The sequence below is a fragment of the Callionymus lyra genome, chromosome 13 (assembly GCF_982586985.1).
Source record: "Callionymus lyra chromosome 13, fCalLyr1.hap1.1, whole genome shotgun sequence".
NCBI lineage: Eukaryota > Metazoa > Chordata > Actinopteri > Syngnathiformes > Callionymidae > Callionymus > Callionymus lyra.
Window position 1 is genome coordinate 22,923,099 of NC_141830.1, and position 14,720 is coordinate 22,937,818.

Below are 14,720 nucleotides of genomic sequence, written 5' to 3' on the forward strand. Positions count from 1 at the left end.
GCAGACGCGAAAGATTACGCTGAAGAAGACACTAGTTTTTATTTTTATTTTTTTGCGCATCGTGCACAACCTCATCATGGATAACTCATGGAGAGGTCCACCAACACGTTCAATAAAGTTTTATCCATCCATCTATGTTTCGAAAGGCTGGACAGCAGTGCGATGAAGAGGACAGTGCACCGGTGAATGTGCCTCAAGATGTGTCAAAATTGAATTCTGTTTAATTAAAACAACAATGAAAAACTTCCTCGTAAAGTCTTAGGCTTGACATGTGGCGACTGCTGTAACACAAAGCGTGTCCAACTCTGTCTGTGGTGAAACATGGTGAATCTGCACTACCCATTCTTATTTGTGCGATTACCCGGAAAATATACATATTCTTGAGAGGGAGAAATCCTACAAGCCATAGGCCGTTCTGAGCGCACAGCCGTTACACTTTATGCATAAAGTTAATGCATTCATTACCAAAGTCTTTGATAAGAGATTGAATCCTGACGTCATTACTGGTCATTTGTAACAATGAAAACCTTCGGCTTATTGTCATTTGGCTTAATCGTCAAACATTACCAACAACTATTTCTTCCTTATGTATTTCCTCCTCATTGTTTTCCTCCTGTTAATTATCGAGGAAATAGAGTTGTTAGAAATATACATTGAAAATAAATTGGATATACGCATTTTCTAATTCGTATACACATTTGTGGGCAATTATTCCCCCATACTTATAAATGAGTATTTATATCCATATTAACATATTCCAATTTATTTTTCATTTATTTCTCTTATTACACAACCATGGCACATCCGGCATTCAATACAGAACAAGGTCAGAAATACATTGTTTTTGCCCTTTAATTGTATTCATTTAATTTTCTATATTTCAATTTGCATGTGTTTTTAAATATATGTCAGTATTAACTCATCAATATGTAATAAGCTTGGGTTATGATTGATCACCGTTTGCTACAAATCATGTGAAGTTTTGGTCACTTTCGGAATAGGAAACTGCAGTGCAAGCGTTCACAATTTCGTAAAACATGGGGCAAATATATTGGTTGAAGGGAAAGTCGGGCGGGAAATAAGGACTTTTCTAGATTTATTATTATGCGGAAGAACTTAGCCACAACAACAAGTCAGTTGTGCCACGAAGCATTTACTCATTGTTAGGGCTAGGCGGTATAACGGTTTGTACCGAATACCGGTCTTTATTTTCGCTATGATATGGATTATTTATATACCGCCATATCGGTGAATAGCCCAAACAACGTCCAGAAACGTGCACGGCGGGAAGGGTTTCAGCAGGGGACCCATTTCACTGCTGCACACCAACAACAACGAGCTCTCAAAGCGATGCACACTCCGAGGAACTAATACCAAAAAGAGTGACCACGTCCGTGGTTTGCCGGCGAGCCATTAGCTTCGCCACATTAGCTGAAAACACTTTTTAGAGTACCAGGAGTTTTAGAGTACCCTCCACATCCACAGCTCAACCTGCAAGTAGGAGACGTCAATTCAAGACTGGTTCGCTAAAGGGACTGCTTATGAGAAAAAAAGCAAGCGGTGGGTCGAGATAACAAACACAATCACATCCCACATTCCAAAGATATGGTCCCTGTAAATACCGTAGATGATAATGATGGTTATCTGCACTGATTATGTTCAATAAATTGTTATTTTTTGACTGCAACCATTATCATTCTCATCTTTAACTGAAGTACTGCCCACCATACTTTGAAGGGCTCATGCTTGTACCTGTGTCTGGACATGAAAAACATGATACAGTCCTTATGACAGTAAAATGGGATATTTAAAGCCAAACAACTGCAGTTATTCTTTTCTAATTAGAAGAAAATGTGTATGAGAACCTTCTTGCGTAATTAAAAAAAAATACCTTGATATAAAAGTTGTCATACCCAGCCATACTTATTGTTCCATTGCTCGATTCATGCAGTTGGACCGGATTTGTGAAAGCATCAACATTAAACTGAATCGCTGGAACATTTCACATGAAGAATGAAGGTCCTTCAGAAACTCCATATCCAACTGACGCCGTCAACCCCAAGGCGTGGCAAGAGCCCTGACCTGGTGCCGCAATACTGTGTGGCAGTGTTAACAACACATGCCATTTGTTTTGCTGCGAATCAATGAGTGGAGAAAGACCCTCGGGAGAAGACCTTGCGAAGAGCAGGCGTAACTGCAGCGAGGGTCTCTCGGCTTTAGAGCTTTACGCCCCACCATCTCCTGGTTGGAGACTGTGATGTGTGGGATGCCGGGGCTGGCCCCGGGCGACAGCTCTGCAACTCAAAGGCAATGAGACATGCACGACTCAAAAAGGGAATAAGAAAATGTGTTCTGACAGCTCAAGTAGATATATATTAAATTAACCCAGAGGGACCTCACTGATGCATACAGACTTCACAGGGAAGCAGAGCTTGCAGTGTGTGACACAGGAAAGGACACATGGCCCCGCAATTGAGTTTTCTGGAACTAATAGATTGCTAGCAAATCAAAAGTCAATGGAGGGGAAAAAAGATGAATTATATCCTTGATAAATATTAGATAAACCAGTATCTTGGTAACTCTAATGATGAGCCTCTTTACATCCAGAAACTATAATGGGTTCGTATTGATTTTACGGCTTTAGACTTTTTTATAAAAATGTGAGTGTTTTTGACCCTTTTCCTTTGAACTTTACAACATAAATAGATAGATGGTAAATAACTAAAACTAAATTAATAACTAAACTGAGATGGAAAAGTCAGGTGTTTGTAGCTGGACTTAAAATGGTTCCTTAACTAAAACTGAAACTTATTCTGCTTTATGTATCACTTTGACTACTTTGCCTAACTTTTTCCAACACCGTTCCTTTCATCGCACTCTTCAAGTAAACTCATCCATAAGTGCATTTTTAACATCATTGTCCATTAACTTCATTGAACGGTTTTTGTTTTCTGCTTTAGGAAACAGTTAAAAATGTTGGATTCAACAGATCATAACCCTTGATTTTCAGGTACAAATGGTCTGGGCTTGGGAGTCCCAACATCTGAAATCCTTGGTGTTACTGTAGTCACAGTTATAGGAGAACAAAGGCTGTTATTCATTTTCAACATTGTATAAACCTCAGAAGATCTACGTCTAGAAAATATTCACATCAAATCCTGCCAAAAGAAAAGTAAACAATTTACATCTCAACTCGTCTCATTTCCAGGTGTGGCTCAACTGTCATTCCAACCAGATGATTTAAAATACACAACATTTTAACATGTAAAAAAATAACATGCACACATTAAGGTTGAAATTTCATTTATCAAACAAAAAAAACACATCTAAAAGTAAACAGATACCAATTACTAATCACTAAAAAAAAAATCTTTAAATCTGTTAAAAACTGCTTATATCTGTGCGGTGTCTGTCCCAGGTCTCAGCAAATGTTCTCCCAGAAATGTCCTGCTTTGAATCCAACAAGTCTTGAATAAGTGATGAGCAATATGAACATGTGATATCGTGTTATGAGCGAGTGTTCTACAAGAGCTCCCGTTGTCTGCCCGACAGTTTTGAATTTACAGCGACGCTGGGAGGAGGCCGAAGATGTAAATGGGGTCCGTTATATTGGCTAAAGAGCTCGTGAATTTTCAGGCGACAGCCGCATGAATCATGGCGGGAAGCATGGAAAACTGCAGGTGCGATGATATGCTGGAATCATGGATGCAGACACAGCGAGAGACAAAGAGTGGGCAGAAGAATTCATCAGCAACGGAGGCTTTTCGTAAACCTTTCTACAGATCCAAGAATGGATGTTGATTGTCGACATCCACTGATTCACGGCTGTTCAGCTTTGTCAATCAGGGATTTTATAAAGATGTGCAACTGTGATAAGATAACAGTTACACAGTTGTACCACGTGGACCATTTTAAATGATCCAACCAGTTTGAAAATAGATTGTACACTTGGATAAGTACTCAACCCTTCTGGATTCTGTAGCCATATGGGGTACACGACCAATAAAATGGGCAATTACGTCACAATGTGATGAGGTGGAGAAACTTCTTAGGGTCTTGAATCAGATTAGATGGGCACGGATCAGTGGAACACTTTTAGAATCCTTAATGGTCCGTGGTGAAAGAAGTAAAACATGTCAAATCATGTCTGTGACAACAGGATCGTCAACAGAGCATCAAAACATTGGGAACTGGTTGAACAAGCTTTAAATGCAGGAAGGAAAACGACTGCTGTCGTGTAGAAATATAAAAAAAAATTAAAAAGACGACACGAGAGTAGAAAAATGTCAGAACATATGGTGACATTAGTTTCCACTTGGACCACCCAGGACAAATTTCAGCCACATCTATTGCAGCCATTCGACCATGACACAAAGAACCTTCAGGGTTGGGCAGTAATTATATCTGACACACACACACACACACACACGCACGCACGCACGCACGCACGCACGCACGCACGGACACACACACTTCAGTACCGAGCTGAACAAAGTACTAAAAAAGGAAGAAGAGGAAGAGCTAAAGTTTAATAGCCGTACAAAGACAGCGCTGCTCAGACAGAAATAAAGACGTATTTTGGCGACTCTAAAAGGCTGGCCGAGAACCAGAATAGCTGATACTCATGCATACATGCATGCCAAGACACACCCGCACATGAAAGCACAATAAAAATCATGTAGACTAAGCGAATCTTGAGGCCTGTGGAGATAAGAGAAGGGCCTGCAGAGATGGGGAGGACGATTGCGAGCGACAAAAGTTTTTTTGGGGGGGAAGACAGATGTTTTTTCCCATCCTCCACAGTAAAGTTGGACGCAGAGAAGAGAGCATCGCAAATCACAAGCCTCCCCTGCGAAGGAACAGGAGTGCCGCTTCCAACTCAAGACTTTCCCAGAGTGTGCTTGGGAGCCGCTGACAGGGTGACAGGCTGACAAGCTGGTGAGCAAACGTCCTTAAGAGATAGTAAGGAGTACAAACTGCATGCCTGCTGGCCGCTTGCTTATTTGCATCCCTTTTGCATACTTAATGTCCGGCTCATCACTTCGTATACACTCTTGTGCATGCAGAGAGGATGAGTCAGCTAAGGATGGTCGCCGAGCAGCTTCGGATGGACGGTCACTGCACACGCCACAAGTCTGTAGTTCACTGCTGTTCTCGGAATGAATGATGCGATGGTGAGAAGGACGGGCTATCGAATTTCGGTTCTTTTGAGGCACTGACCGAAATGCTACGGTAGAATTCATCTTTCAGTGCCAATTTTCTGTCCTCAAGCATCACTAAAACCTGATAAAGTGTGGATTTCTTTGAAGAAAAACAGAAAATCTTCACATGTGATTTCCTTTCTGTTAGTATTGATCTATAAAAATGGTATCGTAAAAAGAATCAGGAACCGGTGTCAAAGTGAAGGAATCGGTATCAGTACCAGCATCACATTTTTTCGTTATCGAGCCCTAATGTGAAGTCAGATAATTTGCATAGATGTTGTGTTACTCTTAAAGTGATAGCTCACCCAAAATTCCAACTTCACTCATTTTCTACTCACCCTCGTGTTGACTAAGGGTTTGGATTAGAGTAATCTGTTCTTTTTAGAGTTATCGGTGAAAATGCGTATTCATTTTAATGTAGCGACGGGACCGGGTAAACATCGCGAGTGCTACCAGAGTCTGCCGTCTGATCTTAATATATAGACTTAAAGTTTTTCCGGAAAAGTTTCTCAAGTTGAGGCTTCAATACAAGATGGACGTGACAGACGGAAACTACAGCCAATGTTACAGCTGAGGAGCTTTCAACTCGGAAAGCGATGCAGTAAAGCCTCAAAATTTTTCAACTGGGGTCCTGGATCACCAGTTGTAGCGGCGGCATCAGGAGAGATTTAGTCTTTGTTAGCGGAGAAGGTTCAAACAGAAGGATATTCTTTTACTAGGAGGAATGTACAGTACCCATCTTGCTTCACCTTGAGTCACGACTTGAAAAAGCCAAAAACCTTGTCGGCTAACTATTGAACAAAAGATCAATCTAGCCTTTTAAACTACATAGGGGACACTTTGGGATAGAAAAGTTCAACAAGCTGTCGTCCTCCTGACAAAATTTTTTGTTTTGAAATATACCGACTTCTATAATGAAATACGCTTTCCCTTGTTCAGACATTTCAACTACCCGGAGAGATTGTTAAGCAAAGAAGCAGCGGCCACTGACATTTCTATAAACCTCTTCAAATCTCTGTTGGCGTCGACTGAAAGGCGAAAAAAAAAAAAAACCCAGCCCTGAAAACATTTGCGGGGCTCTGATGATGAATTTTGAATACCAAACAGCCGAGGCTCGGTGGGATCAATATTTTTAGATCTGTGCAAAGTGTCTAGACTTGTCAAGCTCCTTTCAAAAATAAAAAGAAGAGAGCCTGACAGGCGTCGAAACCTGAGGGAGACGCCAGGATTGGAGCTTCACATCCACACCGTCCAACTGTGCTACAATCCATCTTCCTCATTCCACAACCGTTATTAAAGCGGCCAATCATGATGTCAACGTCCACAGATGGTCACAGATGTAACGGATCGTCTCCCAGGAGATCGTGTGAGCAGTTTCTTTAGAAGCACAGACATAGAGAGATAGATAAAAATTGAACGAGTGTCAGAAGTGTATTTAACCTTCTAGAAAACCAGTGTGATTATCAAAACTATAAATTAGAACAGGAAAAAAAAAGTCCTAACTGAGACTGGGGCCTGCAATCCTCTTTTTAGTTTGTTTTTTCAGCCAAAAGAGGCGTACCTTTAAAAAAGAAGGTTCTTTTAGGTGTTTGTTGATTTCATTTTTTTTTTTTTTTTTACAAAAACATGTGTATTCAGTTGTATTTATGTTTGTGAAGTAATCTTGTTTTACTCTTTTGTTCTTGAAAAGTAGCTTAACTTTAATTTTTTTCACAATTAAAGGTTGTTTTTTTTCATTTGACATTTGTATCACATAAAACAGTTTTTTTTCCCAATGTTCAAACATTTTTGTGATATTTAAAAAATGTAACCCATAAACCTCATCAAGCGCCAATGAAACAAGTAAATTCTAAGAAAACAACATCCAGTCAACCTCTTTATTCTCTCATCCGATTTTGAATTGTGCATAAAAAGTCAGCAAGTGCACCGGTGCTAAGAGAGAACCAGGAGTTTATTTCGAACAGATCAGGTAGATTGGAGGATTGTAGAGGCCCATCACAACAAGCCACTTATCCCCCACAGAGCTATCCCCCACACCCATTACACAGACCGACACCTTCCCACTGAGCAGCAGCGCTTCCTGGATAAATGTCAGACGGCGGACGAGTTGAATACAAAGTCAACCTCTCTGAGAACTTTAAAACTCCTTAAGTCACCAAGACTTGACATTAATCTGTGCATGGATGGAGGAAGCAAGAGCAATCGTCTGGCTTCGCTCGGTCAGCTTGTGAAAAACAGAGTGGGTGGTATGTTTGGGAAATCTTGTGTTAGAGATGCTTAAATACTGTATATTTAGGCTCCTCTTTGTTTGTTATCGTAGCATTTGACATGTCGGTGAAAAAGAGGTATGCAGCAGGTAAAAGTGGCTCGATCAGCAGCGTTTCGTAAACGTACGAGAGGAAGGTTAGTTGCATGGATACTGCTGTGAGTGCCTGTTACAACCCACATGGAGCCTCCTCAGAGATGTTGTCAGCTAAACAGAACGACTGAGGGAAAGATAAACATTTGCTCGCCGTAGCACGGTGGGTCAAAGGTCAATGACACAATCAGTCGAGAGCACGACTGTATTTGTGAAAGAAAACTCGACCTATAGACTGTATATAAAGCCTACAGTCGGAGCGTCAGAGGGAGCACAACAGGTGGAACTGACTGCTCAGTTTAACAGTATCATGCAACCAGTTTTAAGAGAAGATGTGTTTTATCAGTCTATAAATAAAAAATAGGTTTCTCATCGAGGTTCACTTAATTCACAAAAGCCAGAACTAGGGCAAGGCTGCCCGATTCAAGGACATCTCTCTTCTCAAGGGCCCTTGAGTGGACAGGAGTCCATTCGGGATGGAATGATACAGGTTGGTTCAAGCTGGATGTAAAACAAAAGGATCGACATGGAACTCACCGGATCGGTGCAGGAGATGAGAAGACGGTAAGGTTGATTTGAGAATGAGAACAATGAGAATTATCTCCAGGCGTTGCACGATGACAATAAGGTCAAGACGTGAACAGATAAGAGAGAATCCTACTCGATTGAGTGCAAGTATGCAAAGTATCTTCCAGTCTGCAAGGCAACAGAAAAGAAAATGAAGCTTCTTTGGACTGTGAATGGTAAGTGGCTAAAATGATTAGGTCTGTTTGACAGGCGTGAGTACTTCTAACAAATTGTGATGACAAGAAAAGTTAAATGCCGACGTCAACTGACCTAAATTAAAAGATCACGGGCATTACTGAAACTAATAAAAGCTAAAAAGACAGCTTGACCAAGACTAGACAGAGACTAAAATTAAATCTAGTCTCCAAAAATAACTGGCGCTTCTGGCCAAGACCAATCAAGGTAAAAAAAAAAAAAAAAAGTGACTATATTTTGTCAGAATATCGACATCATATAGTCGACAAAATGTGGTTATATTTGTAGGGGTCATCTTGCCACCCGGAGGCTCGAAACCAACAGTGAGAAAGCAGATCTGAATAGTCTTCCATCTCATAAAACGATCCCCTAGAAACTAACATCACAAGCACAGATTCTTAAACTGCCCTTCAGCTCTGCCTCATATGTTCTCTAATGTATTAGACCCAACAGATGAAAATCTGTAATCTAGCGCTGTGTCTCTCTATTGGTCTCATCTCAGATTCAAGGGTAGCCCAAATCGAAAGCTTGATGGTACCTCGTTCTCTCTCTTCTCTCCGTCCACCTCAGCTTCTCTTTCATCCCCCCGTCTATCCTCTCCCTCACAGTGGGTCACAGCAGAAGAAAGACTGTTCACACAGAGTCTAGTTCTGCCTGTTAAAAGGTAGTTTTGCTTAACTACTGTCACTAATTGGTTTTTGACTTAACACCAAGAGTCTCTTTTCATGCTGTTAAGAAACCGTCTTGCCTGCAGTTAATACAAAACTCTTCAGCGAGAATTCTGACCTGCTATAGTAGAAGAACTCACATTTCTCCGATTCTTAAAACTCTTCACTGGCTTCCATTTCTTTCAGGATCAATTTTAAAATTCTGGTTCTTACTTTCAGATCTATTCATGGTCAGGCTCCTCCTTACATGAGTGATTTGATCCAGACTTACACCCAAGCTCGGGCTCTGAGGTCTGTGGATCAGAATCTACTGATGGCTAGTGAACACGGTTCAGAACCAGAGGAAAGAAATCCTTCTAAGATGTTGCTCCTAAGCTTTGGAGGGATCTTCCTCTGTGTTTGATAATTTACCGACTCCTTCAAGAAATATCTTAAGACATTTTTATTCGTGCAGGTTTTTCCTTGGTTTTTTGAGACTCCTGTGTTGTTCTCAGTGTTATCTTGAGCTTTTAAGTATATATTTTATTGAGTATTGTTTTGATTGTTTAAGAACTTTGTAACCCTGGTCTGGAAAAGCAATCTATAAATATAAATTACTTACTTACTTACTCTGCTTGTTTGCAGCAACATATATAATTATATACTCTAATGTGAACATTGTGGTATCTTTCAAAAACGCACTAGTGAGTCCGGCCGCAATATGTTCTACTTCTTGGGGATTCATTTATTGTCGCCACATATTTCAGGTGTTATGTGGTTCATCATTTCCTAACCTATAAAACCTTGGCATCTTTAGGGTAAAATCAATAACTAAGACCGGAGGATGCCAATAAAAAAAACACACCTCGTCTGTATTTCTTACAACCGACATGAAAGTGCCAATCCAATATTTATCTGCGTTATGAGTGGCACCAGCGTAAAAATGCTTTGTTGGTGAAGACACACACTTTAAACTGTAAACAGATGGTTGAAATCCCTGTCATAGAGGTATAGAAGTAACTAATAATTTGTTGCTAGCAAATTGTATTGATAGGTTTGGTTTATGAATAAATGTTAACAAACTATTCAGAAGAAATATAGGTAGACGTCTCGTCCTCAGAGTCGAGGGGTTTCTTCTGCTGCATTCTGCTACTTTCCATCGTGCCCATTAGCTGCCTAATTGACTTGGAAGTTTTCCCAGACTGGAGCATTTGTTGTCCTGTCAGAAAACGTTCCGCCAAGTTTCAGCCACCACAGATTCAGAAGTACTTGGCGCAACAAGGGTAATCCCATGATATGATATCTAATCCCATCCATTTATCGCCTGATGTTGTGTGGAATCAAGCGAAGTGGGGAGCTAAATAAAAGTCTTAACAAATCTGTTTTTCACCAAATTGCCCAGCAATTTCACAGCAATATAACCTGCAGTATAATGGATATCATCTTCCACCAAAGTGCAGAGCTGTGATTTAGGAAAATAATATGTTGAGCGAGGAAGATGTGAGATAGAGACACCGGATGCTAAAAAAACATTTCATGCTAATATATGCTGAACTATTCATGAAAACCCTGACCCCTCGATGACCCCACATGATGATCCGGATTTGGATCATGAGACGTCTGGAAAATTGATTCACAATGACGAAAGAAAAAAAAAGAAATGTATTCCAATTAAGCAAACAAAGGTTGAATAATTACACTTCATTCTTGGAAGTGTTTAAGTGAAACAGGACATAAAATAGAAAATGGGTCACATGCTCAAAATTTGATTTAGACGCCTGAACATACGGCTCTACTTAGAAATCTACAACGAAAACAACAAACCCTAAACAGGAACTCTAAGAAAATAATAAACGTATTGATCATTACATATTTATTTTCTTATTTATCTTTCAGTTACAAGATCGGGGCAGTGGGAGCATCACAAGGTTTACTGAGAGACACCCTTCCGTTCGTCCTGGGTCTGCCCTGGGTCCTCCTTCCAGTTGAGCACATCACTAGCACAGGAGGCAACATGTCATAATGCCCTCGCCACCTCATCTGGCTTCTCTTGGAGGAGCAGATGTTTTACTTTTAACATTCTGGGATCTAAATCAAAATCAAAAAATAATGTTGTGTACAACCGTTTTCCTTTATTTTCTTCTGTGTCGTGTTCCCTCCCTGCACCACTTACGGGGAGTATCACACCCCTTGCGGAGGATATCGGAGAATCAACAATGTCACCGTCACCATAGTAACATTTAAATGGCAGGTGAAGATGTGATCTGATAACAAGCGCAAGTTGTCAAACAGGAACACGCCAAACAGGTGCTCAATCCAAAAACTCATTTTTAGATTCTTAGCACAACCAAAAAAATCCTGTCTTATCCTTTTTAATAATAACATCTTAGGGCAGACAAGTGATGTCAGGACGATGAGTGATCAACTTCTTGCCATTCTTTGGCAGTGGAGTGTCAACAAAAGGTCAAACGCATCATAGTAAACAAATCCCGCTGTGTGTTAGCTTGATGCTGCGGATAAGCACAAGGGTTTATTGACACTCCAAAGATGAACACGGCTTCACATTTGTCAACAACATCTTGCCTAAAGAGGATTATTTTTGTGGTCGAGCAAGATTAACAATCAACCACAACGTTAATGTGTGTTTTTTCCTCACAAACACGCACAAGGAAAACCACAGAAAAAACCTTACTTCTCTAAAATACTGTTTCAATTACAGTGAAGGAGATTTAAAGTGTGCTTTGTAGTTTCATTTCAGGGACAATTAAAGTGATATCAGATCTCGGTGCAGCATTGAAGGAGTTTCTTTTAATAGAAATAGCACTTACTGTTGTTTGCGAATAATATTGGAAAGATCTGAGAATATTAGAATAGAAACATGAATTTGACTGAAGCACTGGGACAGTAAATACCTCTGCCAAATACCCTTTTTTAAAAATGACTTAATAAAACATTACATCATCAGAACTGACAAAACTCGCTCTTTTTGTGTACAATATCTTAATAGATACACAACCAGGAATACAGGTCTGTTGCAATCCAACTTTTCGAAGCTTTGACGTTATACTTTTCAACTCTTAAGAGAGAAAATAAGATTTAATGTTGATTTTTATCATCACAAGCACATGACAGTTGATTTAAAGCTTGTTTTTTACTGATGTTTCATTGTTCTTGACAAAGCAGGGGCTTGAACATGCCATGGAAAATTCATGGTTATGGTTCATCCATTTTGTTTTCGTCTAAGACCCAAAACAACAAGGGAATAAAAATAAGTGGAAAAAGTCACAAAAGCCCCATTTCGACTTTTTAAATGACTGATGCCAAATTTAAAAAAGAGCAAAAGGAAACATATTTTGCAGAATTATCACTTCATCAAACTGGTCTTACATGTTTTCCTGAATGAAATGAATAAAAAACTGGTGAAGAAGGATAATAACACTCCATTCTGTCGTTGATTTGGTGCGTCTGGTCATGTTTTGGTGCAGATAGATGTGAATAAAACCAGAATCAAACACCCAAGATGAAAATCGAGTTGATTCCCAATCATCAAATGTTCAGCTTTACAGCATGACTCTTTAAAAAAAAAAAAAGAGTCGACGTGAGGGTGGTTCATTCTGGATGACTGCATGCGCAGAAGCCACACCAAACTAGCTTTGAAAATACATCAGATCTAAAAAAGAACAGTGGAAACGCGTGGACGTGAAAAATAAATTACAATAAATATTGTTTCAGTGTATTCTCTGGATTGTGACGCAAAGATCGGTTGCACAATATTCCCGAAATTCCAACATTCATTTAGAGAAAATAGGATTTTGGTTTCATGATCTCTGCAGCAATGCGCACCTAAAAAATGATGTTCACGTAAAGCAAGTGTTTTTAAAGTTAAACTGTTTTTCTAAAACGTTGATTTAGTTTAAATATGAATAAGCCGAAGAGCTGTCGATATGAATCGTCTTCTAAATATTAATGTGTTTTTTTGTGACAGCTGTGATTGACCAGTGTATTTAGGATCTAAAAGGAGGAGAAGTTTCATCCACAGGACTCACCTCTTTGATTTTCAAGCGCCTCTCCTTGGTCTCGGGGTCCAGCGGCTCGGGTCCTGTGGCCCCCGGCGGTCGATGGTACTCGACGAAAGGTAAATGATTGACATCCTTCTCACCTTGACCCAAACTCTCCTTCGCAACTTTCTCCTTGTCGCTCTTGATGTCCTGCTGGATCTCGTCGGGACGTTTCTGCAGCGTATCCTTTGCCTCCAGCAGAGCCTTCTCGTGGTCCTTCCTGATCTTGCTCAAGACCTTCACCTCGTTCCCGGCCGAGCCGGAGTCGCCGCCGTCCGGACCGGTGCGGGTGTTGGTCTCCACCGCGGAGGAATGAAAGAAAACTCCGCTCAGCAGCTTGGACGAGTCCGGCAGGAAGAAAATGGCTCCGAAACATAAGGTGATAAAGGCGCTGAAGACCAGCAACAAGATGAACTTCTCCGTCAGCCTGAAGGAGGTCGGGCTGGCGGACTTCCTGCTCGGGGTCGCGGTGAAAGGCAGAAGAGTTGCTACTGGCATTTTCCCCTCCTTCGGACGTCTCCAGACACACGAATAAAAAACAACGGTGCTTCTCGCTCAAGAACCGGCTCAGTGTCGACTTATTCCGATCAGAAATCCATGGTCAGGTCATGATGTCTCGCCGGCGGGAGGAGCACGTGAGGAACAGGCGGAGGTGAGAAGTTGGAGAGTGGAGTCCATGCCGGAGACTAAAGTGACAAGAGAGCAGGAGCCACAGGAAGACGCGCCGGAGAGGCGTGACGGACGGCCGCTCGGAGCCAATCACAGCACGCCCTGTGTGCGTTGACACGGTGAGGGGGCGGGGCTCAGTTGAATAAAGTTAGCGATGTTAACCAATGAAAGAAATAAAACTTGTTTTTTTTTTTACTAAAGTCTCGGCAACTTTAAAGGTAAAGGTAAAGGTAAAGGTAAAGGTAAAGGTAAAGGTAAAACTTTATTGAAATTGTTTTTTTCTAATAGCCAATACATACAGCAATTTTTTATAAAAAATAAATCAAAATAAAATAAGAACAATTTTAATATCGTCATAAAGCATTTTGTATGACGTTTATTCTATACGACTTTAATCTCTTAATACATGTTTTTTTTTAAGTGGTAAGGTAAGGTAGAACTTTATTGATCCCTCAGGAGGTCTCATTTGGGAAATTATTTAATTATATAATTATTATTTATTATTTAGTAATAAAAATAATAATAATAATCTCTATTTATATAGTGGTGGCCAAATAAGCCTTATTTCCTAAAGGATTAAAAAAAAGTTGTTTTTAAAAAATCTATAGTGTAAAACGACACATCTTTGATGAATAATTATTAAACAAACATTAAACCTTTTATCTGGCTCGAAAACAAATGTTTCTCTGGTAATCTTTGTGTTCACTCTGGGTGAAGGTGAATGACCTCCACCACTGCATATGTATTTTGTCCATTTTTTGACTTTCCCCCTCACAAATTTCCCACACGTTCTGTTGCTTTTTTTCTTTGTCAATGATAATATGTCCTTTTGGGGAATTCTGACATGATTCTGACAATGCAGGTTAACTAAAAAATATAAAAACTAAAATCAATGTATACTGACATCTAAAAACCCAAAGACCAGGGTCACAAAGCGCTTAAACAATAAAAAAAACACACAAGAGTCTCAGAAAATCAGTGAAAAGCCTGCACGAATAAAAGTGTCTTAAGCTGTTTCTTG

General features: G+C 40.1%; 1 protein-coding gene across 1 annotated transcript in view; it reads right to left on the reverse strand.

The window, feature by feature from the left end:
• man1a1 (mannosidase, alpha, class 1A, member 1) overlaps positions 1-13,702 on the reverse strand; it is a 96,739-nt gene extending 83,037 nt beyond the window's left edge. The window contains exon 1 of the mRNA XM_087805286.1: positions 13,019-13,702. Coding sequence (XP_087661412.1) covers positions 13,019-13,528 — 510 coding nt within the window. The 5' untranslated portion in view covers positions 13,529-13,702. The remainder of the gene's footprint in view (positions 1-13,018) is intronic.
• Positions 13,703-14,720: the final 1,018 nt, after the last annotated feature.